Source organism: Chaetodon trifascialis, chromosome 2, assembly GCF_039877785.1.
Source record: "Chaetodon trifascialis isolate fChaTrf1 chromosome 2, fChaTrf1.hap1, whole genome shotgun sequence".
In the NCBI taxonomy this organism is placed as follows: Eukaryota; Metazoa; Chordata; class Actinopteri; order Chaetodontiformes; family Chaetodontidae; genus Chaetodon; species Chaetodon trifascialis.
Genome location: NC_092057.1, coordinates 8890855 through 8916549, shown reverse-complemented (window position 1 = coordinate 8916549; position 25695 = coordinate 8890855). Strand labels below are relative to the sequence as shown.

Below are 25695 nucleotides of genomic sequence, written 5' to 3'. Positions count from 1 at the left end.
ATCTTATTTTTCTGTCACTTCAACAAAGAGTGAGAGAGCAAAGTGATGATCTTATAGTCTACATATGATCAGGTCATGACTGCACAATTAAAAGAAAAAGAAGTTTCAAAAAGTTCATTTAATGTTGAATAAGTGGATTTCATGATCATTCCAAAATGGAAACAGAAGTTAAAAAACTTGAAAAATGTGAATTAATTGAATGTTCAAGAAAAAGAAAAACATCCTTAATGCACTGAAAAAAGGAAATTAATTTCTTTGTTATAATTCACTTTTTTTATGTGGGTTAACTGAGCCCTGTGTCCTGTTTGCAGGTAAAGCCTCTCATCTGTACTGCCACAGTCTGGTCGGCCTATTCGAACAGGCTCGACACAAACAGAAGCTGACCGTCTCGATCTCGACTCATCGTCTGCCCGACCGCATCCTGCCACGGTCAGTTGCTCCACACGTTAAAAACATGAAACATGTTAAAACATTTAACATGCTAAACACATCCAACACACCAAAAACATCCTAAAAACACCCAACCCTCAAAAAATGTTCAACGTCCAAAGGAAGGCACCCAAGAGGATTTTAATCAGAGGCCTGAACAATCTCAGGTGGCTCCTTGGCTGTGGCTCTACTCCAGGCCTCTTGTCTGTACTCCTCAGCCGCTCTAAGGCTGACCCCAGCCACCCTGCAGACGAAATTCATTTCAACCTCTTGTATCCAGTCTCATTCCCACAGTGCTGCTGACGCTGCACCAATCTGCCAGACCATCTCACTCTCCATCCTACCCTCACTCCTGAACAGGACACCAACATATTTCTTTAACTCGGGGCAGTAACTCACTCCCAAAGCAGAGGGACCAATCCACTGGTTTCCAGAACCACAGCCTCAGACTTGGAGGTGTGGATTCTCAACCTTTCCTCAGCTCGTTCAGAAGATTATAGTGAGGTCCCCAAAATCTCCTCCCTCTAGCTGCAACTTGAGATCCTGTCTATGAATATCACAGTTACAACCCTGGCAGAGTCCAACACCCACTGAAAAAGTATTTGATTTTGTGCTGAGAATATGGACACAGCTCTCACTTTGGTCACATGAGGACAGGGTGGCTTGTAGCAACTGCCCAGGTACCCCAAACTCATTGAGGACACAGTTGTAAGCCTTATCCACATCTTCAAAACATGACTGGATGGACAGACTCCGATGATGCGAATTGGTGTGAATTGCACCAATGACCAACATAAATAAAATGTTAAATGCCGAGCTGAAGTCCACAGACAGGATCTGTGCATATGTCCCTGGGGAGGTGTTGCAGGATGTAGCTCAGTTCCATGTTGACTGCATCCTCCACCCACCTGTTTTCTTGGTAGGTAAACAGCAAGGGGGTCCAGCAGGGGGGCGGTGATATCCTTAAGGTCAGTCAGCACCAGTCTGTCAAAGGCTTTAATGACCACAAACATCAGGGTGACGGGCCCGTAGTCATTTAATCCTGAGGTACAGGATTTCTTGGGTATTTGGATGATTGTAGAGCGTCTGACGTACGAGGGGACTTCACGCAGGTCCGGTGATCTGTTGAAGATGTACATGAAGACGTGGAACAGCTGGTCAACACAGACTTACAGACTGAATGGTGACACGCCATCTGGACCTGGTGCTTTCCTGATCTTCTCTCTCTGGAAGAGCTGACCCACACAGGGATGAGGGGTTGTCTTGTAGCTCCTCTTCACTACTCTGATCTTCTTTGTCACCGTGTGTTTCTGGCCTGGTTCTACAGGATTCTGGCCCTGCTTCGGTAGGCCTCTTCCATAGTCTGACAAAGCTGCCTGAGTTTTTCTTTAAACCAGGTTTGTTGTTGTATGTGCAGAAGGTTAAGTCTACACACACACATCCTCACAAAAACTGATTTAAGATGTCACATTGTTTGTAGCTGCATCATAAACACTCGAGAGAAGGCCTGTAATTCCAGCTTAATGTTGGTAGCATTGTCATTGTGATCATGTTAGCATTTATCTTGAAGCACCCGCGTGTCTCAGTACAGCCTCACAGATGCAGGATACAACACGTTATGACGTGGAACATTTCCTGTTTTTAAATAGATGTGCCATTGATCAGTTATTTGATAGTGATGTTGAATATTCAGCATAGCTGGAGATCATTCACAGTGACCTGTCTGGATGAACGTGGTTTTAACGTGGCTGGTTTCTCTATGGTTGACATCGTTGTCATGGTGACATTAACTGATGCAGAGTGTTGTACACGTTAACGTCAAGCCAGAGGGTTTACTATCAGCTCCTGAACCACAGATACAGAATGTGTTTCTTTTCTCTGGACACAACAACTCGTGTAAATGTAGCTGAAAGAAAATGAGTCAGAAATAAATACGGACGAATTGTCTGAGCCTCGTTTTCATGCTGGTCCAATTAGAAGAGATTTGACGTTAATTAATGATTAAATATTATTTTGTTAACACTGATGGTTCCAGGCCCCTGACCTGGAATAAAAATCAGATGCAGACCTTTGAGTATTAACTTTGAGAACCTCTGCTGTCGACACTTTGTCTGATGATCAATTCAGAAACAGCAGAGGGGAACAACAGATGCTGTTTCCCTCTCCTGAAGCATTATGGGTACTGATTAGTTATTCTTTTGGAAATACGAAAATGTTTTTACATGTTTGACCTCAGTTTTGTGTACATCATGTCAGCTCAAATCTCAGATTTAGTGACGTCACAAGTCAAATGTTTCTCGTCAGCATTGTTTCTGTCACAGTAACGACTTCTAACAGCCCACTCACCCTGTCTCATGTGTTCAGACTCCGTCCTGATTGTCTTTTGTCCTTTATATTTTTGTCCTCAGGAGGTTTTCCATCTCCAATAAGATTCCCGACACTAAAGGCTGTCTGAAATGCTGCATAGGTGAGTCAGACACCGTTTCCTATCAATCACCACAGACTCTGGACTGAGCTGACTTGTCTCATCTGAGGATGACACAGACAGAAACTGATCATCATACTTGTTGTTAATTAGTTTGAAGTCCTATAGAACTGGTCTGTGGTGTGTAGACCAGTGGTTCCCAACCTGAGGGCTGCGGATGAAAAATCATTTACTACCAGGCCAATAGGAAACTAATACAAGCCAATGTACATTTTTGTGTGGTAAAACCAGATAAGAGCAGGCACAGCTAAGAGAGGAAGCTCCATTCAGCCCACATTGAATATTTCATGAATCTGTGAGATTAACAGGCCGAAGTTCAGTTGGACCCAGATTTCAGGGAACAGTCTGGTCCATGTGATGGCAGAGGTCATGGGTGTTGAATTAAAGCAGCAATTCCTAACAAGGCCTACTCAGACTGAGGAGTGGCTCAGCTCATTCAAACAGACAGAAACTGTAACTGGTATATGCACATATTTGTCAGTAAACTAAATACACACAGTACTACAAACTGGCCACCAAAAAATGTCAGTCAGCTGTAACACCTGAACACCACCTGGCAGTTAATGAGTCCATCTCAGACTGACAGGGCCCATATGTCATAGTGACTGGCTCCCTCTTTAATACTCAAGTTACACTTGCTTGTATTAGGATTTAAATATTTGGGAATTAATGTTACCCGTTCGTTCTCTGGTCTGTTTGACAGAAATTTTACTCCCCTGATAAATAATCTGAAATGCACCCTTCAGAAGTGGAGTGTTCTGAACCTATCCTTAGCAGGCAAAATTGCATGTATTAAAATGAACATATTGCCGAGATTTTTATATCTCTTTCAGAGTATTCCTGTCTTCCTTCCAAAGTCATTCTTCAGACTAGTTGATAAACTGTTGTCTTCATTTTTGTGGGGTAACAAACATCCTAGAATTCGTAAGGTATTCCTTCAGAGGCACAAAACAGAGGGGGGTATGGCTCTGCTCAATCTGATGTATTATTATTGGGCAGCAAACCAACAAAGAATAGTTTATTGGATCCAAAGACCAGATGCTGATTGGCGCCAACCAGAAATTAATGCGTGTTTATCTTCATCACTCCCTGCATACCTCGAAGCTCCCCCTCTCTCCTAAACAATACTCCTCATGTCCTATTGTAATCTCCACCTTAAAAATTTGGTCCCAATTTACACAAAATTTCAATCTAATGGACTTCTCTTTTTATAGCCCTGTTTGCAATAATCATTTCTTTCTCCCAGCCAGATTAGATCCTGTATTTCTCCAGTGGTAGAGGGCAGGATTAAGTAAATTCAGCGATCTCTACATAGATGGAACTTTTGCTACATTTGATTCTCTTTCCACCAAATTTAATTTACAGCTAACCTGTTGGAGTCCCAGGGGAGGGTATATCAATAACAAATAAAATAAAAAATGTGCTTGCTTTTTCAACTCTCCTTGCCCGGAGAAGAATCCTGTTGGAGTGGAAATCAGCACATCCACCCAAAACTTCCTCCTGGATAAAAGACCTGATTTTATTCCTTAAGCTAGAAAAGATAAAATATTGCATTAGAGAGGCGACCCAAAAATTCCATGATACATGGGCCCCTCTACTATCTTATTTTGAGAAGCTCGAAGTCCTCCCACAAAACTGAAAATCAAACAGGAATAAATCCTGTTGTGTTGTGCTTGTGCTTGTACCTGCTTGGAGACTCAGGGACCTCAGAAAGCCTGTGCAGTGATATTCACAGAATGCAAATAGCCTACTTATATTATATTGTATATTGTGTGTGTGTGTGTGTGTGTGTGTGTGTGTGTGTATATATTTTTTTATTTTTTTTGCTGTTTTTATTGCTATTGTTTTAACCTTGTATATTTCCATTCTGGTAGTGTGCTTTTTGGCATTAGACACTTGTCTGATCCAACCAGACTCCCCTCCCCTCCCCTTGCAGTTAGACACTTGTAATGACTCTTTCCTCTTTCTACAGTGAGAAACCCCTACACAGGTCATAAGTACCTGGGTGGAGCCTTCCAATCAGGTGTGGTCCTGCTGGAGTGGGTGGAGCCAATGCAGAAGTTCATGCTGATCAAGGTAAGAAAACAGTGGGTATGTAGTTCTGACGTATGAATCTGTTCAAGAGCTCAGGAGCATTTTACTTTAGACACAGGATGAAGAACTCAGTGAAGAACTGCTGCTCCTTCACACTTGAACAGAGTCAGTTGTAGTCAGTTGGTCAGGATCCTCCTGGATGTTCTGGGACAGACCTAGAACATGCTGGAGGAATTATATGTCCCATCAGGCCTGAGAACACCTCAGAGTCCTCCTGGAGGAGGCAAGGGAGAGGAACATCTGGGCTACCTGACTTGGTCTGCTGCCACCATGTCCCAGACCTGGACAAACTGCAGAAAACAAATCTATAGAAGTCATGTATCTTCCAGGATGATGCCTAAAAATGCCACATCCAGTTTGACTGGCTATTTTAGTGGGCCAAAAAGGTGTGTCTTTACTAAGTCATGCATACAGTCATACAACCATATTTGATCCTGACCCTGACCAGTACCAGCAATAATTCTTCCTTTGACACCGAAGCAGATTCTTAGAAATGTCAGAAATATTTATGAAACAACATATATCTTGCTGAGGTTTAATTTGCTTGAATGAATTGTATCAGCACCCTCTTGGAGACTGACCTGCAATACTATTATGAGTATGATGGTACAGACTTTGAGAATCAGGCCCAGTGATAACTCTTTACATGTGTCTATCTTCACCAGAATGTGGACTTCCAGCCTCCATGTCCTCTGGAGGTTTTGGAGCTGTTGGTTGTCCCAGAGCAGCCGTACCCTCTGATCTGTGTTGGCCTGAACAAAGGAACTGAACCCAACCAGCCCATCAGCTTCCAGACCCTTGACCCCAACTCATCCTGTCCCACCCCCCCCGATACAGGTACAACTCCTCCTGACTCAGGTGTAATTCCTCCCAACTCAGGTACAACTCCTCCTGACTCAGGTACAACTCTACCTGACTCAGATACGACTCCTTCCAATTCAGGCACAACTTCCCCTGACTTAGCTACTTACCAACACAGGTATGAGTCCTCCCGACACAGATACGAGTCCTCATGACTCAGGTACAACTCCTCCTAACTCAGGTGGTGGTGGCACAGTGGCTCGGCGGTAACACTGTCGCCTCACAGCTAGAAGGTCCCGGTTCGAATCCTTTTGAACCTTTGATGCCTGCTGCTCGAGGAAAAATAAGGGCCTTTCTGTGTGTTTGCATGTTCTCCCTGTGTTCACCTGGGGTATCCTCCATAAAAATACCCCCACTAAAAACATGCAAGAAGATCACCACCTGACCAATGGTGACAAATGAGAGTTGGGTACCCGGGTGCTGGTCGACTGGTAGCCCACCGCTCCTGGTCTGCCATGAAGGAAGGACTGACCATGGATGGGTCAAAAAGCGGGAAAGAATTTTGCAATTGCATGGCGTGTGCAGATTCCCCCCTCAACTATGCATGTTGTGTGTAGTGTGATGAATAAAGGAATTGTTCTTCTTCTAGAACTTCTGGTGACTCAGGTATCATTGCTCCCAGCTAAGGTACAACTCCTCCCAACTTAGTTACAACTCCCCCTGACTCAGGTACAGCTCTTGCCAAAGTTTTCTGTGTACCAGCCTAAACTTTTGGTCTTCTTGTAGAAAACCCTCAGACTTGTGTCATCCACATCACTCAGCTGGAGAGAGACACTGTCCTAGTCTGTCTGGACCGTAAGTTCATGAAAATAGAGATTTTGTTAAATGAATATAAATTATATTTAATTATTGTACTGATAGAAATCTTATATTGAGGGTTGCAACTAGTGTTGATCTTGTCAGCCGTTTTTTTTGTTTAGTCACAGTTCTGTGTCAGATTAGTTTTTATCATATAGAGTAAATCTTGTTTTATTCATCAAGTTTTGGTTGATTGAAAGTCTGCTCATTTTAGTCTTATCTTAGTCAAAGAATTAACTGTTTTAGTCTAGTTTTAGCAAATGAAAACATTTTAGTCTTTTTTAGTCATTAAATTATGCTAAACATTTCAGTCATTCTAGTTGAGCTAACACCATGATTTTTGTCGTTCTGTCAAACTTATTTTGCAAGTTTTTAGTTAAGTTTTTATTTTTTAGAATACAGTTTAGTCTCGTTTTTTTTCTTCAACAATATTGTACGTTCATATAGTTGCAGTAGTGACATTTTTGCCATCTTGTAATTGTCTGGAAAAAAAGGTTGTTGACGAACATCTTTCGTGATCATTTTCAACAATGAAATTAAATCTAGATATAACAGTGTGTCAGAGATGGCCTGAGCTCTTCTTTCTGCTTCCTATAGGCTGCATAAAAATAGTAAACCTTCAGGGGAATCTGAAATCCAGCAAGAAGTTGTCAGCTGAGCTCACCTTCAACTTCCAGATTGAGGCAATTGGTAAACCGCCTTAAATCTGCCTCAGACAACCTTACATATGCATTTTAGTTCCTCAAAAAACACCTCAGACCACATTAAAAACCACCTGAGCCCTCCTCTCCTGGTGTGTTGGATGTTGACCTTCTTCTCCTCATCTTCCTCAGTGTGCTTACAGGACAGTGTTTTGGCCTTCTGGAGACATGGCATGCAGGGGCGGAGCTTTAGATCTAACAAGGTAATAATCATCCAGTCGAAGGGCAGAAACATATCCACCTCACTGCTGTGTCATGACAACTGATTTTTTGGTCTTTCCACAGATCACTCAAGAGATCAGTGACATCAGCAGGATGTTCCGCCTGCTGGGCTCAGACAGGTGAGACACCCATCTGTTCACCTGTCTGTTCACCTGTCTGTTTAGCTGTCTGTCAGCTCACCTGTCTTCCTGCCTGCAGGGTGGTGGTTCTGGAGAGCAGAGCAACAGACAACCCGACTGAACACAGTAACCTGTATATTCTTGCCGGACATGAAAACAGCTACTGAGAGCAGCACTAAACCAGACAGTTAAAACCAGGACCAGACCATTTAAAACAAGGACTAAACCAAGACCAAGCCAGTTAAAATGATGATTAAACCAGGACCAAACCATTTAAAACAAGGACTAAACCCTGACCAAACTAGTTAAAACAAAGACTAAAGCAGGATCAAACCAGGACTAAAGCATTTGAAACTGTTAAAACCAGGAATAAAAAAGGATCAAACCAGTTCAGTCTGGGACTAAACCAGTTAAAATGGTTATAACCAGGACCAAACAAGGACCAGAACTGAACCAGGACCAAACCAATATCAAACCAAGTCAAATGAAGCGCTAAACCAGGAGTGCTCCAGTCACTAGTCTGGTCTTGTATGCATGTGGTCCTGAGCCAGATTGGTTCTGCTGCCTTACCATCACAGTTCTCAAGACCCAGGACCAAACAAGACCCTGTAATGGTCACTCGCCAGTCACTCCTCAGTGTGTCCGCCATTTTGTCGACAACTCAAATAATCCTCAATGCAACAGTGGCAGTACACAACAAACAATGAGCACAATTCAAGTGCCAACTACCATCATGAATTGCAGTTGACCTGAGCAGTGTCTGACTCTGAGTGAGTGAACAAGTTAAGAGCCCACAGCAGGACTGGACCAGGGCGCATGAAGCAGGACTGGACTGAGAACTAGCTCAGCACGGTTCAGATAACTCACGCCGGACCCAGAAACCAGTTCTCTGTGGACTATTAATGGATCCGTTAATTGAAACCCTGAAGTCACTGTTTGAGGAATCAGTGAAGTTTATCAGAAGTCAGTCTGTCAGAACTGTAAATAGATTTTTTTAATTGAATTTTATACTGTGCTTATACATTATAAGTGGCCTTCATGTAACATGTAATGTGATGGTAATAATCACATTCAGTTTGGCAGCAGAGACGATGGGATGATCTGAAGTTTAGTGACCGCAGAGTGACATCTTCAAAGATCCAAATATCTTGGACCCAGTCTGGAAGAGACCCGTGGAAACCCAGCTGAATCTGAAGATACCAGATCGAAAATATATACCTGAAGACACACGAAGCCCAGTGAGTCTGCTGAGAACTGAACTTGCCACTGACTTTGTATTTCTAGAGAGAAACTGGACGTGTTCTTTGTTCTAGACTGACTGCTGTGACCTGCAAATCAAGGGTCACGTGACCAACAGAGAAAGCTGCTAAAAGAAAACAGGGTGAAGCTGTTCATCAACCAGCTGACTTGTAGTAAGCTAGCCACCCTCCAAAATATGACATTATTTCCATCACGAATATTCATACAAACAAACTTTTTCTGTCTATTACAATTCTGTGACACAGTTTGGCCTCACATTCTTTATAGAAGCTACAATCTGCAGAACAAAGTGTCGTCTGTGGTATTGATGAAGCTCCAGAGAATCATCAGCTGAACCTGCAGCTCCGTCAGCTGAACCTGCAGCTCCATCAGCTTTACAGTGATGTTCATTGTTTACACCACCTGCAAACAGCAGACAGACTCAGTCAGAGACCAGCTGGTGGACATTTAGCATTTAGCAGCTACAGAGCAGATATGTCCCTCAGGAGCTGAAGGAGACCAAAACCAGAGCCAAATGAGAGAGAAGACTGGACTGACGTCCATCGGGAGACACAAACAGGACATCAGTCGTCATGTAGATAAGAATCGTTGTGTTTTCGTTACCTTAGAATGAGTCTTTATGTCTTCAGAGGGAGCAGCTCCTACTTCTTGTTGGCCGTGTTGTACCTGAGTTCACCAGCAGGAGGCATGAGTGATGAATGCAGCATCTCTCAGGAAACTTTTAACTCTCCACTGTTTTCTGATTGATCAGGTGATCAGAAGCTAGGAACTCACCCGTAATTACTGATTATCATCAGTTAAAGTCAGAGATTTGAGCTTTAACGGTTCAGTTTGTTCCTAACAGAAATCTGCCATCAGACTTCAGGACTTCAGGTTTTACATTTATTAAATGATTTTTATGTTGATACTGGAAAATACTCTTTTTTAATTATCAGCACTGTCAGTTTAAATCATTGAATTAAAGCTTTTGTCCACCACTTCCTCAAGTTCATTTTATTCATACAGCCCTGATAACATTTTCTTTTCCTAGAGGAAAAAGGAGGAAACAGAGGAAGCGTGAAGACGAGGAGATGATGTCATACGTAGGCTAAGATCAGACTAACAACTGTCAATTACAATTTGGAAAATCAGAATAGCACGATTAGTACGATAAATTGTAAAAATGTATAAAGAACTTTGATCCAGGAAGACGCTGGCTTCCGTTTTCACAGCGGTGGATTGTTACTGTAGTTGTTTGGGGTTTTCAACGTCTCAATAAAATGCCTCCTGCTGAAGAAGAAAGCAGGTTTTTTTCATTTCTTACAAATTAAAAATCATTTCTGACAGCTTCATTCAAACATTTACAACTTTATTTTGACTTCTGTTCATAAAAAAAGACTCCAATAACCTGGAGTCATTTACCTTGTGTAATAATAAGAAGTGTTTTCAATCCAGATTCTTCAAACCTTCTTTTCTTCGATAATACTGGTTTCCACATAAAGTGGCCATTTCTTAAAAAACCTAAATAAAACTTACATCAAAGGGCCACTGCCAAAAGAAACCAAATGCCCTCCCAAAACAAACAAACCATGGTTCCTGCATGATTCCACAGGCCCACCCAGGTGCATGCTGGTCCTACACCTGCGATCCTACCTTTATAACCTCACGCCACATGAAAAATCAGAAAAAGATATTGTGGACATAAGACTCAAAATAAAAATCTTCATGAATCAGAATTTTGACATTTTTACTGTTTGATTTTTGCTGATTTGTTGAAAAACGTTAGTGTTTTTTTATATTGTAACAATGCAACAGGATGTGCAGGCTTTGATTTTGAAGTATCGGCAGCGCGCAGTCCACCGGAAGCAGGGAAGAAGACGCAGGGTTGTGTGAGGATTGACGGGCGGGTTCAGCAGCCTCTTAGCCGACAGGTGCGACCAGAACCAGGTGAGATAATCACCTTCTAGATGACTGTCGGTTCCAGTCTGGACCCAGTCTTGATCTGGTCTGGACCCGATCTGTAGATACGTGCTAACTGCTAATTTGGTGCAGAGAGGCAGCTCTATGCTAATCATGCTAACTTCAGTGTGCTAAGTGAACCTGGTCCAGTTCTGGTCCCTGTTGTATCTGAACCGGATCCTCTGTGGTTCTGTTAGTCCAGCTGGCAGCTGTGTTTGAACCGAGCCGATCTGAAAAGGGTCAGCTGCCTGTGGTCGTGTGTTTGGACCGGCACCCGCGTTGACCTACTTTCCCCCCGCTGACAGACTGAGGTGAAGTTGGACGATTTAATTTTTTTTTTTTTTTCTCAAAAGCTTCCCTGTCACGTGACTTACAATCCAAATCAGATATTCTTACTACACTGGACAAATAAGACACATCTCATCATGGAGTATTTTAGTGCCTGTCTTATTCTATATTTACACTTATGTTTATACATGTGTACGCCTTCCATGTCACGTGACCCCGTGACTCCAGACCAATGTAGGACAAACCGGAAACGTCACTGAGGTACTTTGAAAAGTGACGTTACATTAGTCACCTTCACCAAATGTTTATGTTCAGGAAGACAAGCCAGTGAGACAGATGGACTCAATGGGACAACTGTAAAAGGTGGACAAAATACTAAATAGTCCATGATGGGATGTGTCTTATTTGTCCAGTGTAGTAATAATACAATTCAATATGCCTTTATTGTCCCGCAAGGGGAAATTCCAATATTTGATATATCTGTCACATGACGTGGAAGCTATTGGGGGGAAAAAAACCTGCGACCTGGAGTGAATATCTGTCCAACGTCCAACTTCATGCAAACATCACCTTGGTCTGATGGCTTGGCGGTCTGGAACCAGACCTGAACCGTTGACACAGAGGACTGGACAGTCACGTGTGTTGAGGTTCCAGATGAAGTCAAAGCGATACAGTGATCCGCATCAGTCTGGGTTCAGAGAGACATGCAGGATTCAGCTGAAATGACTTCTTTGATCCAGACTATTGAGTTTTTTATTCTTATTCTTTATTCTTCTTTTATTCTTATATCTGCTTCTTTGTTTCACTTCAGTCTCATCAAAATAAAATAAATACAGACCACAGGAGTGTGACTGCTTTTCAGATGACCATGTGAGGCGTCAATCAGTCTGATTGATCATCAGTAACAAATAAATGAAGATGAGGTCACTTCCTCCCTCAGTGGACAAGAGGACAGATCAATGATTGAAACAGGGGTCTGTCAATAGTTCAAAAATCCCTTTATAGAGACAGACAGACTAGATTTCCATTTATTTGTCTGTCTGCAGGGCTGCACGGTGGCGCAGCAGGTAGTGCGCGTGCCTCACAGCATGAAGGTCGCTGGTTCGATTCCCGGGTCAGGTCTTTCTGTACGAAGTTTGCATGTTCTTCCCGTGCATGTGTGGGTTCTCTCCGGGCACTCCGACCAAAAACATGCTCATTAGGTTGATTGGTGACTCTAAATTGCCCCTAGGTGTGAGTGTGAGGCGACCGGTGTACCCCGCCTCCCGCCTGTTGACTGTAGATGATTGTCCTGCACCACCGCCTGAGATGGGAGATGGAGTCATGATAGCTCATTGTTGAGCAGTGTTGTCGGAGTGTTTTAGGTTTGTGATGATGGGTGAGGAGCTGACACAGTCATTGGTGTAGAGGTTTAAGAAAGAAAGAAATCCTTTATTAGTCACAATTTAACACAACATTCGAAGTTAGTTAAACTGCACTCGCCATGCATATGTGAAATTTTTTCTCCACCTTTAACCCATCCTGGTCAGTCCTTCCTCCACGGCAGACCTGGAGTGGTGGGCTGCCAGCCAACCGGCACCCGGGGACCAGTTCATTTTGTCGTCACCATTGGTCAGGTGGTGATCTTCTTGCTTGTTTTTAGTGGGGGTATTTTATGGAGGATACCCCAGGTGAGCACAGGGAGAACATGCAAACTCCACAGAGAAAGGAGTTCACACAGAAAGGCCCCTTTCCTCGAGCAGCAGGCACTGGTGGCATGGTGGACGACACGCCACCAGTGCCCACAGCGGGATTCGAACCGGGACCTTCTAGCTGTGAGGCGACAGTGTTACCACCTGTGCCACCATCATTCATCAGTTCTGTGTTGTTGAACACATACTGTGTATCACACTGACCTCTGCGATGGCTAGACTGCTTCTATTTGAGGAGGCGCCTGACATCAGATGGTTATTATGATGATGATGATGATGATGATGACAATGATGATGCTGGTTGTCCAGGTTTGGGTCAGTCAGTCTTGAGTCCATGTTGAGCAGAGCTGCTCTCAGCAGCAACTCGTTGCTTTGCAGCTCAGTGGTTTCATCTAGTCGAGCTGGTTCCACCTTAAACAGGAAACATTTACAGACATCAAACAGCTTTTCCTGACAAAAAGACTCCATCCACAACACGCGTCAGACCTGCAGAGTCAGCTGATCAACAGCTGAAACTATTGATCGATCAGGAAGACTGCATTGATCCCACAGCTGTGAAATGTTGTAACAGACAGCATAAATAAGAAGATGTACAAAAAGAGTTATTGACAATAAAAAAGGATTCAAAATAAAATTGACTATCTGTCTTTCCATTACACAAATGTAGTGTCGCCTTGAAGGATGGATCACTTTCAGAGTGTAAACTTTGAGTTGCAGATGATCAAATTGTATGTTATTGGACCATCGCACAGTAGAAAATATATAACACAGTACAAAAATATGTAGACACAGTAAAAAATGTAGAACCTCAGGCTTTTTAACAGGTGGAGACAACTTTGGCCCTCCTGTACAAGACGTCTGCGCTGGTTGGTATTTGTCCTCGTTCACAGTCCTGGTGTCCAAACCCTGGATGTTCACAAGTCTATCACCGTCTCCTTCGTCTTGCTGGTGTTTATGGGTTAGGGACTGGTGTGGACTGCAGGTGGTTCAGTCCACACCAGTCCACAAAGCTGGTTATGACCTCCCTGTATTCCAGTCCATTCCCCTATGACACACGTCCAACGACAGCTGGAGAACTTGACAGGTGTGTCTCTGTGTCTCTGTCACAGGAACAGCGAATACTCCCGTCCCCTCTCAGTGGACGTCATTGCTCTGCAGGTCAAAGGTTGTCTCCTCCTCCAGCAGCGATGGCTCTGATCTCTCTAGAAGACCTTGACGGATTGGACGACGAGCAGCTGGACGACGACATCGCCGACAACCCCGAACCAATGGACGAAGACGAACGGCTGCTGGCTCACTGGCAGGCGGTCGCCAGCACCCACCAGGTGTCAGTTCCTCCAGGTGAGGGGGCGCCAACTCGACTTTATGTTGTTGTTGTTGTTGTTGCTGCACCTTTTGTTAGCGCCGTCTTTGTGTCCTCTGTCTTTTTTCATGTGCCTTAAACGCTGTTTTCTGAAAAGGGCAGCCCACCACAAGCTGTGTTCAACCAGTGTGTGTGTGTGTGTGTGTGTGTGTGTGTGTGTGTGTGTGTGTGTGTGTGTGTGTGTGTGTGTGTGTGTGTGTGTGTGTGTGTGTGTGTTACAGAAATGGCCGGACCCATACACGAAATGACCCACAACAGCCAACAGAGGGAGCCCCTGCCCTTTGCTCCGGTGTCCTGCCATGAGAAGGTAAAGACCTCCAGAGTATTCTTTATCATGGTTACCATGGCAACCGAGGCCAACTACTACAACAGCTACTGACCAAGAATCCTGAAATCACTAGTCATCTTTCCTACAGGATCGTGACAGGGACAAAAGAGAGAAGTAACAGAGAAACAGATCCAGTGTTGGTTTTTATCAGTAGAATCTAAATGCAGCGTCTTTAAATGTCCCACTGTCCGTCTCAGTCAGTGTCTCTTTTATTGTCCCCCCCCCCCATAGATGGGGGAGGTGCTGTATGAGGAGCGGGTGTACCCGGCAGGAAACTGGGCCTGTGTGACCAGAGGAGAAGATCTGTACGAGCAGAGCATCTCAATGGCCTTCATGAAGCTGATGCGCTTCATCTGTAAAGAAAACTCTGCAGGTCAGACTCCACCCACTCACAGCTCACAGCTCATCCGAAAGTCACATGACTTTGACCCGCAGCGCATAACACACTGACCCAACCAATGAACATCAAAGGCAACATACATCACATCAACCTTAAAAAGCATGTGACACAAACACGGGTCATGTGATCAGTATGGATTACCTGGTGTTGATCATGTACAGGTAGATACCTGGGGATGACTGTGCCAGTGGTCAGTAACATCCACATGATGGAGGATGGAAACACCTTTGAGAAAGACGTCCAGACGGCCTTTTTCCTGCCCGCTGAGTTTCAGACCAACCCCCCACGACCCTCCGACCCCGACATCACCATTGTCCACAGGGAGGCAATCCGAGTCATCGTCAGGTAAGGAGGTCCTTATCATCACTCACAGGTGTGTATTGAGCTCGACCGTCTGCTTCGGTCCGTTACTGAACCCACATCAGAGTTTTAACCTTTATATGACTGACTGAATGCTCACCTTTAACGTGACGCTCAGACTGTGTGTCAGTGTGTTGATGATGTTCTGCTCTCTGATTGGCTGTCAGGACGTTCTTTGGGACGACCACAGAGGAGACGGTGACCCGTCAGATCGGCCTGCTTTGGGAGATTCTCGGCGTCACTGACGAACTCTGCAGAGACAACTACATGGTCGCTGTGTACGAGAACCCTGGCGTACCCCGCCGCCGGAACGAGATCTGGTTCATCAGACGCAATCCGTAGACGCCTTCCCATCATCCTCGGCTCCTTCCCCTCCTCCTCCGGTTGGCTGGTTTGTTATCTGCTCTGTGACACAGTTCCTGTAGCTGAGTTTGATCTGGCCAATCAGAGCAGGTTTATGTTTGTAAGCCCTGCCCCTCTGCCCCTCCTCTATCACTAACTGACATCCCATTGGTTCACACTTTTAAATGTTCCCGAGTCACATCAACAGGAAACGCATCCCTTTATTTTGTCAAGCTTCAGTCCTGACTGATCTGACCAATCAGATGTTCTGTAAAAATGAGGGTGAACATGTCAGAGTTGAGCAGTCTTCAGGTGAAGGTCATCTTGTGTTTCCCCGCACTCTGCCCAGAAAAAGGAAGTTATTTCATGTTTTTGATTCAGATAATCAATGAGTATTGATCTGATCGATGAACGGTTCGTTGTGTGATAACATGTTAAATATGGTGAATTATTTGAAGTCCAGCGGTGTTTCTATTGGTCGACCGAACACGTTTAAAGTTGACCTCTGACCTGCAAACAGGAAACGTGGACAGAAATGTCATGTGACCTTTAGCATGCAAGGTTGTCAGTAGCTGAATCTCATCAGTCTGATCCCAGATCTGATGGTGGACATGGACCAGATAGAGCTAATGCTAACCATGCTAATGGGGCTTTCTACATGTTCACACATTAATACATTCAAGAGAACGTGCTGCATTCAGTGGATGTAACGATATCAGTAACATGGTGTGAAAACACCTCGATACCACGAGACGATATTTACTGCGATATTTTTTAAAAATGCCCTTTATTGATTAGTGTGTACAGCATTTTTATTCATATAAAATTAGTCTTTAGCTTAAAGTTCTTCTGCTTTCCTTCTCTGATAAAGTCCAATGAAAGCAGCAGTCGAGACGTCAGTGGAGGAGAAAATGTCCTGAATGACTGATCCAGGTTCAGTTTCAGAGCAGAACCGATGCAGCAATTCAAAGAGCAGTTCCATCAGGTGAACACGTCCAGGATCAGTCTATATGCTGGGAGGTTTAACGGTCTCTGTGGAGTCCAGCGTGTGATTGGACGAGAGGCTGCGTCTGTAGGACCAAATCTTTCATTCCCATTGGCTGCTCATCACATGGTTACTGAGACACTCTCTGCTTCTTTGGTCCAGAGCTGCTGTCCCTGAGCCACTGAAGTGTGTCTTCGGTGGACTTGAACACTTTGGCTTCAGCGTGTCCCTTACCTCTGAAATCCATCATGGACCACAGGGGACAGCTTTGAGTCTCTGTCTTTATGTCCACGATGCATGGTGTTGTCGGGAGATGGAGCTCCAGGAGCTTCTTCAGCCTCCTTTGGTCTGGATGAAGCTTTGCTGCTGGTGTGATCTGAGCTTTTCTGATGTTTGATGTGTTTCCTGTGGCGTCGCTGACGTTGTCCGACGGTGTTTGCAGGTCGTTTTGTGGTTGTCAGGTTTTTTTTCTTCATCATCAGTTCTTGAAACAGGAAAACTGAAATGTTTCCACACATCAGCTCTAAAAGTCGATGGATCACCTTGTTCATCCATCATTTTCTCATTGGGTTTGTTTTTAGCAGCAACTTGGCTCACCCGCAAAGGATGATGGGAGTCTGTCCTCTTGACTACTATGACTTTGCCCTCTGCTGTCCAAATAAAAACAATAGTTTCAGGACAGGTAGTAAACGACCATGACGACCACGACTACAACGGCCTCGAGCCTTTTTTCTATCGTGATGTCATGAGAGGTCACGGCTATGTAATCCAACACAGACCCACCGCCTACAAGCCAGGTTGAACAACACCTGACCAGACGTCTAGTGGCAGGTAGCTGACAGGTAATAGCTTTTTTCAGGCTTCTGATTGGCTAACGTGGCTTTTATGGTTGGGGTCATGTCGCCCCCTGTTGGTTTGCTGTTGACAGAGCTTCGATCGTGTTTTCGTTTGGACGGAGATTTTTTGCACTTGCGTACGTGTGGATTAGACATCGGCTCCAGATCATTAGGAACACCTGTGCTGACAGCTGCCCATGTTTTTTTTGTCCTCCTGCTTCACGTACACGAGGTGGTCAGAAAATTAGGAACCCCCCTCGATCCCGGTTGCGGGAAGGAGGATATGGCGCCTTTAACGTGACCAAATGAAACGTTACCTTCAGTGTTCTTACAGGCTGTGTGTTATCAGTGGAAAACTGGCGAAATGTTAATTCAGCGTGAAGTGAAATCTGAGTCGGATGTTCTGATTGACACAAGTCTGAAGCACAAAGGTTGGAAACAGTGTTTAAATCCACAATGAACACGTTCTATCTGGTCCGTTTCACCGCTGTCGTAGAGAACAGCTCGTCACCTGGACCTGGACCTGCTCCGGAGTCCTGATGAGATTCAGCTGCTGCAGTATCAGGGCAGACGGACTGTCGGGGCTCGTTTGTAGACCGTTTGAAGGTTTCAGTGTGTTCTGTCCTCCAGCTGTTTTAATATCAGCAGCATGTTAAACTGATTTTAATCGTTTTTCTGAATTTTGTGTCAAATCATTTTTTTAAAAAGCTTTGTGATTTTTGCTGCTTGTTAGTTGAATTTAATGCTTCCTGTTCATTTTCACTGTAAAACATGTTTTTTTCCTTCTGTTCCAACATTTGTGCATAAAATCTTCAAATAAAATCTGATTTAAAGAAGCAGCTTTGATGGTCCAGCACATAGAAAAGATTTCATTTTTAGAAATATTTACTGCTCACACACACGTGTTGGGCTCAGGTCAGGTGACTGGAGTTTAGTCCTGAACGTTCCCAATGTCCATTCAGATCAGACAAATAAGCAAACGGCCGACGAAGCACTGCAGATGTGGCATCTACAACGCGAGACAGTTCAGACAAACGAGGACAAACGGATGTGGGACCAAAACAACTTTATTTACAAAAACAAGTCTTAAGTCGTTTTCACCTCAACAGTCAAATTAAGAAATACACCCTAAAACTATAAAAAAAACGAAAAACAAAGACAGGAAGCAGAAGTAAAAGGGGCAGGGCTCCAATGTGACATCATACAGGTTCCATCAGATCAGGTCAGCAACTGCAGAGACAAAACAAACAGGTCAGTGCGGCAGGGGCCAATCACAGGAGCCCTGCTCTGGCTGGCTAACATCTACTAGCTCTTCATTTTAGCTAACACTTTTGCTAACTCGTTAGCTACAGTCACCTCACCTGTAAATTTACAGGTATTCATTGTGAACAGAAGCTCTGGTTGAAATTTTATTTCAACGATCATCTGATGATCAAAATGGCTCCAGATTCATTTTCTGTCTATTGGCTGATTGATTAACAGACTCGGCCTCTGGAGGCTATGCTATCGCAGGAGCTAACACACCGGGTCAGCTACTTCACTGCTTTGGTCCTTTAAACAACCTTGTGTTTCCATGGTAAGAGGAGTCCTACTGAGGACGGACCGTGAACCAAACTATTTTTTCAGCGGCGAAGAAAATAAGATCAAATCTGGGAAACGTTGGGTCGGTGCCTAATGAGGAGTCCGAAAGCGCCGCAATCACAGCTCGTATTTCACAAAAACTGACTCCTGTGAACAGGTGGAACGGCGAGACGAAGGCAAAGATTTCTAGAAGCAGAAAGCTCGTCAAAATAACACTCATTCTGCCTCATTCTAATTGTTTCTTACTGTTTTTGTTCTGAGCAGTGACATCAGAAGCAGTCGGCGTGTGATTAGTCGACTCATACCGTTCATGGGCATCTCGTCGATCTGGGTGGAGTAGTACTGCTCAATGTCCCGCAGGATCCTGATGTCATCGTTCTTCACAAAGTTGATGGCCACACCTTTACGACCATAACGACCGGACCGACCAATCCTGAAGGAGGTCAGAGGTCATGTCAGGCCATTACACAGTTTCCAAAAACATTCTGCAGCACCCCGAAATTCACCCCGAAAACAAGAGTTTGAATTTCTTCAATAATTAAAGGACATGTCAAACAGCATATACATGCCCCGCCCCATCAATGATACACCACTAAAGGATGGAAACAAAAGGGTTTCTTTCATTTCTGTCAATTTTAAATCTTTGATTTTGATCAGAAGAACCACGTGTTGAGCAGCAGCTGTGAGGAAGGCATTCCTCCAGGTGAGGCATACCTGTGGATGTAGAGCTCTCTGTTGTTTGGCAGGTCATAGTTGATGATCAGAGAAACTTGAGGGACATCTAAACCTCGAGCCCAAACATCCGTAGAGATCAAGACGCGACTGAAAACAGACAGAACGACATCAACATTTGTGTCACATCTTCAGAAAAGGTCAAGTGAGTCTGGTCCTGGTCCTGGTCTATGTACCTGGCTCCTGATCTGAACTCCTTCATGATGGACTCCCTCTCTTTCTGAGGCATGTCTCCATGCATCGAGGACACTGTGAAGTTGGCCTCCCTCATCTTCTCTGTCAGCCAGTCCACCTGAAACACACACACACACACACAGACTGAACCTCCCAGCATGCTCTGCTGCTGCAGGCCCTGATCGCTCAGATCCTGTTTGTTTCATACAGAGCTGCGACGATCCATCCATTTATTGATCATCGATCATTGTGATGGTCAATCAATCAAAAAATAAATAAAAATCAACAATCCTCTTAAACTGTTTGTCACCGTTTTACTGAATATTTGAAACAACTGATCACTCATTGATCATTAAAGAGCGTGTGTGTGTATGCGTGTATGTGTGTGCTGACCTTTCTCTTGGTGTTGCAGAAGATGACGGCCTGTGTGATGGTCAGAGTGTCGTACAGATCACACAGAGTGTCAAACTTCCACTCTTCTCTCTCCACGGCCACAAAGAACTGCTTTATGCCCTCCAGAGTCAACTCATCACTGAGGACAAGAGACAGACAGACAGACAGACAGACAGACAGACAGACAGACAGACAGACAGACAGACAGACAGACAGACAGACAGACAGACAGACACGGAGAGAGAGACAAAGACAGACAGAAAGAGAGAGAGACAGACAGACAGAAAGAGAGACTGTTAGTGATGAACTTTCTGGATCTGAAGATGTCTCACTGTGGACACTTTGTATCTCTTCCTGGATGTCATTGGCTGTTCTGGACTGACCGTTTGACCAGGATGCGGATGGGGTCCGTCATGAACTTGTTGGTCATCTCCAGGATCTCGTGAGGCAGTGTGGCGCTGATCAGAACCACCTGTGTGGCCGGAGGCAGGTAACGGTACACATCGTAGATCTGCTCCTTAAACCCTGAAGAGACACCAGTGAATCGATGTGACGGAGCTGACACTCAATCTGTGTTCACATTTTTTTGTCCAGTTTCCCCAGAGTTAAGCTCAGTAGCACCACCCCTACAGAGACGCTTTCTCCAGGTGTGTTAGTCTCCAGGTGACACACCTGCACACGCTCACATCTCACCTTTGTTGAGCATCTCATCAGCTTCGTCCAGAACCAGCATCTTGATGGCTCTCGTCCTCAGACTTCTGCGACGAATCATATCTGCAGAAAAACAACCACAGACAAAGCTCAGCTTTTTATTGGCTGCCTGTCTCACATGTTTTCCATTGTGCTTTCTGACATTTTAATAAGTGAATGATTGACTGATCAAAAGACAGCCCATCATAATCCAGTGTCATCGTGATTTACTGCTGCTGCTCACTTCACGACCGCCTGTGCTTTATGACATCTTCAGATGAAGATGATGTTAATGAGTGGAGGTCTGACCTCCTGTCAGTCTGCTCTCTGGACCAGCACTCACACCTGCAGCGTGAGCTCCTGGATGTGAAGGTTCACCAGAAGTTGTCTCTGTGGACCAGCACTCACACCAACAGCGTGACCTCCTGGACGTGGAGGTTCACCTGAAGTTGTCTCTGTGGTCCAGAAACGTCTCCTTTTAAAGTGCTGAAGTCCAGTCAGACACAGACGTGACCTGACTGCTGCTTCCACTCATATTTCAGCAGGTCTGATTGGACAGATTAGACTCTTTCCTCGTCTGCTCCGTCGTCCCTTTCTCTTTGTCAGAATGATTTTTATCTGCCGTGTTTCACAGGAAGTCTTCTGTTCTCCGTCTGTCCTCTTTCCCACAGAGCCGTCAGCTGAACGCAGTCATGAGCGACACAATACACACTGAAAGAGTCTGATGCTGACTCGTGTTCAGACTTGCTTAGTGTCCTCTGTGGACATCCTCCTCTGTCTTCTCATGGCTGAAGACGCCTGGTTGGCAGTGAGTGACGCAGAGCCATCAGGTGTTCTACCATCAACCAAAGTTACATAATGTAAAGACAGGTGTTGAGGGGAAGGACATGATGTGTCGGTGTCCCACCAGAAAGACGCTGGCACTCTGCTGGACTGTTAAAGCACAGCCGACTCCCTCGTGGCGGACAGCAGGTGTTTTACTGTGACGCTAACAGCCTAAGAAGCCTAAGAAGGAGAAGCCTGGACGAAGCAGAATGTCATTTACTCCAGGTTCTAGGAGAGCAGGCGCATCTTTAAATTCCACACGCCGTTTCTGGGTTTTCCTCCAGTCAGGGACAGTTTCCTGCTGTGTGTGTGACGGTGTGTGTGCAGTGCCTCCTGTTTGCGACAGTGATTATACTCACCAAACACTCGTCCTGGTGTTCCAGCCACCACGTGCTGACCATAGTCCAGTTTCCTGATGTCCTCCCCCACGTTGGTCCCTCCAATGCAGGCATGACACTGGACATTCATGTAGTCTCCCAGAGCCAGCAGCACCTGAGCACACAGAACAGGGAGGCAGCCAATAAGAAACCGGCACACAGCACTCCCTGCACAGATGATTGGCTGGGTGGGACGGCGTGAGCGGGCTTACCTTCTGAATCTGTCCAGCCAGCTCTCTGGTTGGAGCGAGGATCAGAGCCTGGGTCTCCCTCACCTGCAGAGAGCAAGCACATCACAGCATGTAAACTCTGTACTGTTTCTCAATACACGGACACCCTCATTGTTGTCGTGATGTGTATCACACTGCTGAATGGACTTCCTGTCAGCCAAGAAGAAACAGCATCTCATGTTGGTCATCTCTAGAAGCTGCCACGCTTCAAACACAGGACAGATCCAGGACCTACAGGACAGGATTCAAGACCTACAGGACAGATCCAGGACCTACAGGACAGGGTCCAAGATCTACAGGACTGATCCAGGACCTACAGGACAGGGTCCAGGACATATGGGACTGATCCAGGACCTACAGAACCTCAGATATTCCTCATGTACTCAGTAATGTGGACTCAGGTACTCTGCAGCTTTTAAAGGGGATGGACTGCAAACTGTCCTCAAACTAGAGTCCAACACCCTGCTTGAAGATTTCAAAGCTTCACTGACTTGTTTCATGATTCTTGTTACCATCTTTCTTAATTCTCTGTTCATTGTGTTCTTTCTGTTTCCTGATTGTGTTCTTGGGTGTCTTTCTTGTTCTCTTGTTCTCTCTAAAAGAGTGCTTAATCTCAATGAGGCTGCCTGACAAAATAAAGATTAAATTCAATTTTAAAACCTAGTTGAATGCTAGTTGCTAGTTGAATCTTGAATGCATTTTTCATATCAAATGTTTCTGTGTTTGTCATTTAAATCATTTTCATATCAGCTGATGCTTATGTTCTTTTATCAACATGCTTACTGGCTCAACATTTCTCTTTGTAATCTGTATTTTTCACTCGTCTTTATCTGAATTTCACTCCACATTATTGTGATTGTGACAAATTAAACCTTTCAATCCTGAATTCTGTGTCAGGGCAGTTTGAGCGTCAGTGTCCATCCTGCTGACACAAAGGTCGAGTCTTTGGGTTCCTACAACAGTTCCTGGATTCTAGAACTGTTTCTGCTTTCCAGCACACTCACCTGGATGTCGAGACACTGCAGCACCGAAACACAGAAGGTGGCTGTCTTTCCTGTTCCAGACTGAGACCTGAACAGATCAGAGACCAGCTGTTAGAGGACATTACGGGTCTTTACACAACGTTACGAATCTTTACAGCATGTCAAATCAGAGTTTTTACTGGGCAATGACGTCTCTGCCTTTGATGATCTGTTTGATGGCCCTCTGCTGGATGGCCGATGGCTTCTCAAAACCTGAAGGAAAAAACAAACCCAGTCAATGAACCAGTTGTGAGCACTTCACATTTCAGTCTCCATGTCCCTCTCATTTGCAGTCAGTCAGAGGTCACTAGTCTCCCAGGACCAGTTGACTTGAGGTGTTTCAGCATCCTGCTTTAGATGCTTTTGATCTTCAGGTGAGAAAAGTCAGCAGATCTAAACAACTGTGTGTCTGCTCTGATTAAACAAGATCTGAAATCAACACCGGACATGACGGAAGTCTAAAACTTAAAGACCAGACTGGTTCCTGCTGTAACGAACGTCAATGCAAACGATAACAATAGAGATCAACGAGTAAACAATAAAGAAGCAGAGTTCACATCATCATCAGACGAGGTCGAGTATTTTCATTATTTACTGCAAATCGACCGACATCAAAAACTCTTTAATCATTTTCATTAATCTGCAAACCACGTAACAGAAGGCCGTGTTTTCATCCAGCGGGTAACCGTTTCCCTGCTGCCGTAAACTGACTCACTGCCGTCAATGCGGTCCTAACAGTGAAGACCACAGCTTAAACATACGATGAGTTAACTCAACATTGAAGTTTGAGATCGGCACAGAAAGACTTCAGCTGTGTTTCACCACACAGAGACGAAGAAAGTTAGAGGCGGTAAACTGCGCAGCAAGCCGACTTGGAGGGAGTGCGGATGGCTAATGCTAATGCTAACCGAACTGCGCTGAATATTTTATTAACTTCCTATACACATTTTAATGCTTATACCACATAACATAAACATGAACTAAACAATGCCAATATTTAGGTTAACATGCGTTCTCTAAAAAGAAGAAGAGTGAGAAAAGAACCACGGTAATGAACAGTTAGCTGTAGCATTCCCCGGAGGCCGCGGGATCCTCGGCCTACCGTAGGCGTAGATGCCGCGTAGCAGGTCCTCTCGGAGGCCCATCGTGTCGAAGGTGGGGGTGACGTCCACCTCCTCGCTGGTCTCAAATTCCACCTTGGTCATGTCCTCTTCCCTCAAGAGCCTCTTCCTGCCCTGCGCCCCGGCAGCAGCCATTTTCCTCAGATGTCTTTATTCAGCTAAAACTCACAGAGTATCCGTTAAAACTCGAACGTCCTCGGCGCCTCTCAGCGAACTGCTAACCGTTAACACGGGGAAAAGAAAGACCGCCGCATGTGTCGCGCGGATGACGTAACAAAAAGCGACGACGTTACCTACGTCACGTCTCTGAAGCGCACAGATACATGTGGGTCCTGTTTGTTTGACATCTATCTCTGGATGTAGTACACCTATGTATGAGGTATATACATATCTGTATGCAGTACATCCATGTATGAAGTATATATATATCTGTATGCAGTACAGCTATGTATGAGGTATATACATATCTGTATGCAGTACATCCATGTATGAAGTATATATATCTGTATGCAGTACACCTATGTACAGTATGAAGTATATATATCTGTATGCAGTACATCTATGTATGAAGTATATATATATGTGTGTGTGTGTGTGTGTGTGTGTGTGTGTGTGTGTGTGTGTGTGTGTGTGTGTGTGTGTGTGAAGTATACATATTTTTGTATGAAGTATACATATCTGTATGCAGTATAGTTTTCTGTTGGATGTTCTGTAATCAAAGTGTGATTTTTGACAAGAGGTGTAAAAAATAGAGGAAGAGAAGAAGACAGGGTCAGTGGTCAGCGGCTCTCAGTCATATTCTACAGATTCATTCTTCTTCACTGATGTAAAAGCTGCAGCTGAACTTCAGCTTTTAGCTCTGGAGACAGAAACAGATGAAGTGTAGCAGTTCACTCGTCTCTCAGGTACAGTACTTCATCTGAGTACAGGCTAACGCAGGGCCCGTCTACACGACAAGGCTCCCAGGACCGAGTAAACCTGCAGGAGTATTGTGAAGCTCTTACTAAATTCAGCTTTCAGATTCAGTTTGTTCCCAAACAGACTTAGAGT

The 25695-nt window shown here is 44.6% G+C and overlaps 3 protein-coding genes across 9 annotated transcripts in view; 2 read left to right on the top strand and 1 right to left on the bottom strand.

The window, feature by feature from the left end:
* The window catches only part of LOC139337856 (mitogen-activated protein kinase kinase kinase kinase 3-like), a 54043-nt gene extending 43361 nt beyond the window's left edge, over positions 1-10682 (top strand). For 5 of the 6 annotated variants that reach the window (XM_070972671.1, XM_070972690.1, XM_070972653.1 and 2 more), the window contains 9 exons: positions 312-429; positions 2838-2896; positions 4887-4990; positions 5674-5845; positions 6596-6664; positions 7265-7357; positions 7501-7571; positions 7654-7709; positions 7789-10682. In XM_070972671.1, coding sequence (XP_070828772.1) covers positions 312-429; positions 2838-2896; positions 4887-4990; positions 5674-5845; positions 6596-6664; positions 7265-7357; positions 7501-7571; positions 7654-7709; positions 7789-7876 — 830 coding nt within the window. In that variant the 3' untranslated portion in view covers positions 7877-10682. Of the gene's footprint in view, positions 1-311; positions 430-2837; positions 2897-4886; positions 4991-5673; positions 5909-6475; positions 6665-7264; positions 7358-7500; positions 7572-7653; positions 7710-7788 lie in introns of those variants that run through there. The other variant, XM_070972699.1, reaches the window with a different exon arrangement.
* Positions 10683-10794: 112 nt separating this feature from the next.
* soul4 (heme-binding protein soul4) lies at positions 10795-18638 on the top strand. Of its 2 annotated transcripts, none has more exons than XM_070985030.1 (6): positions 10795-10879; positions 13996-14227; positions 14471-14556; positions 14809-14950; positions 15139-15322; positions 15505-18355. In XM_070985030.1, exons 2-6 carry the CDS (start codon positions 14074-14076, stop codon positions 15677-15679), a joined length of 741 nt encoding a protein of 246 aa, XP_070841131.1. In that variant the 5' UTR covers positions 10795-10879; positions 13996-14073; the 3' UTR covers positions 15680-18355. The 2 variants fall into 2 exon arrangements, with proteins under 2 accessions (XP_070841131.1, XP_070841120.1); XM_070985019.1 differs by having other exon boundaries at positions 10800-10895; positions 15505-18638.
* eif4a3 (eukaryotic translation initiation factor 4A3) lies at positions 18552-24920 on the bottom strand. The gene is made up of 12 exons (XM_070985007.1): positions 24627-24920; positions 23665-23737; positions 23507-23573; positions 22485-22547; positions 22255-22387; positions 21074-21154; positions 20764-20905; positions 20381-20519; positions 19990-20105; positions 19796-19903; positions 19387-19514; positions 18552-18730 (listed from the first exon to the last, which is right to left on the bottom strand). The coding sequence occupies exons 1-12, from the start codon at positions 24778-24780 to the stop codon at positions 18714-18716; spliced, it is 1221 nt and encodes a 406-aa protein (XP_070841108.1). The 5' UTR covers positions 24781-24920; the 3' UTR covers positions 18552-18713.
* Between the last annotated feature and the right edge of the window lie 775 nt (positions 24921-25695).

What these genes read in the sequence shown, in the direction of transcription:
- eif4a3 (XM_070985007.1), bottom strand. Translation starts at nt 24,780, where the DNA reads ATGGCTGCTGCCGGGGCGCAGGGCAGGAAGAGGCTCTTGAGGGAAGAG. An exon ending in GGCAGAGACGTCATTGCCCA is followed by an intron (nt 23,574 to 23,664) that starts GTAAAAACTCTG and finishes TGATCTGTTCAG; the next exon opens with GTCTCAGTCTGGAACAGGAA. An exon ending in AGAGAGCTCTACATCCACAG is followed by an intron (nt 19,515 to 19,795) that starts GTATGCCTCACC and finishes GACCTCCTTCAG; the next exon opens with GATTGGTCGGTCCGGTCGTT.
- soul4 (XM_070985019.1), top strand. Translation starts at nt 14,074, where the DNA reads ATGGCTCTGATCTCTCTAGAAGACCTTGACGGATTGGACGACGAGCAG. An exon ending in CGGTGTCCTGCCATGAGAAG is followed by an intron (nt 14,557 to 14,808) that starts GTAAAGACCTCC and finishes CCCCCCCCATAG; the next exon opens with ATGGGGGAGGTGCTGTATGA. An exon ending in CTGTAAAGAAAACTCTGCAG is followed by an intron (nt 14,951 to 15,138) that starts GTCAGACTCCAC and finishes GATCATGTACAG; the next exon opens with GTAGATACCTGGGGATGACT.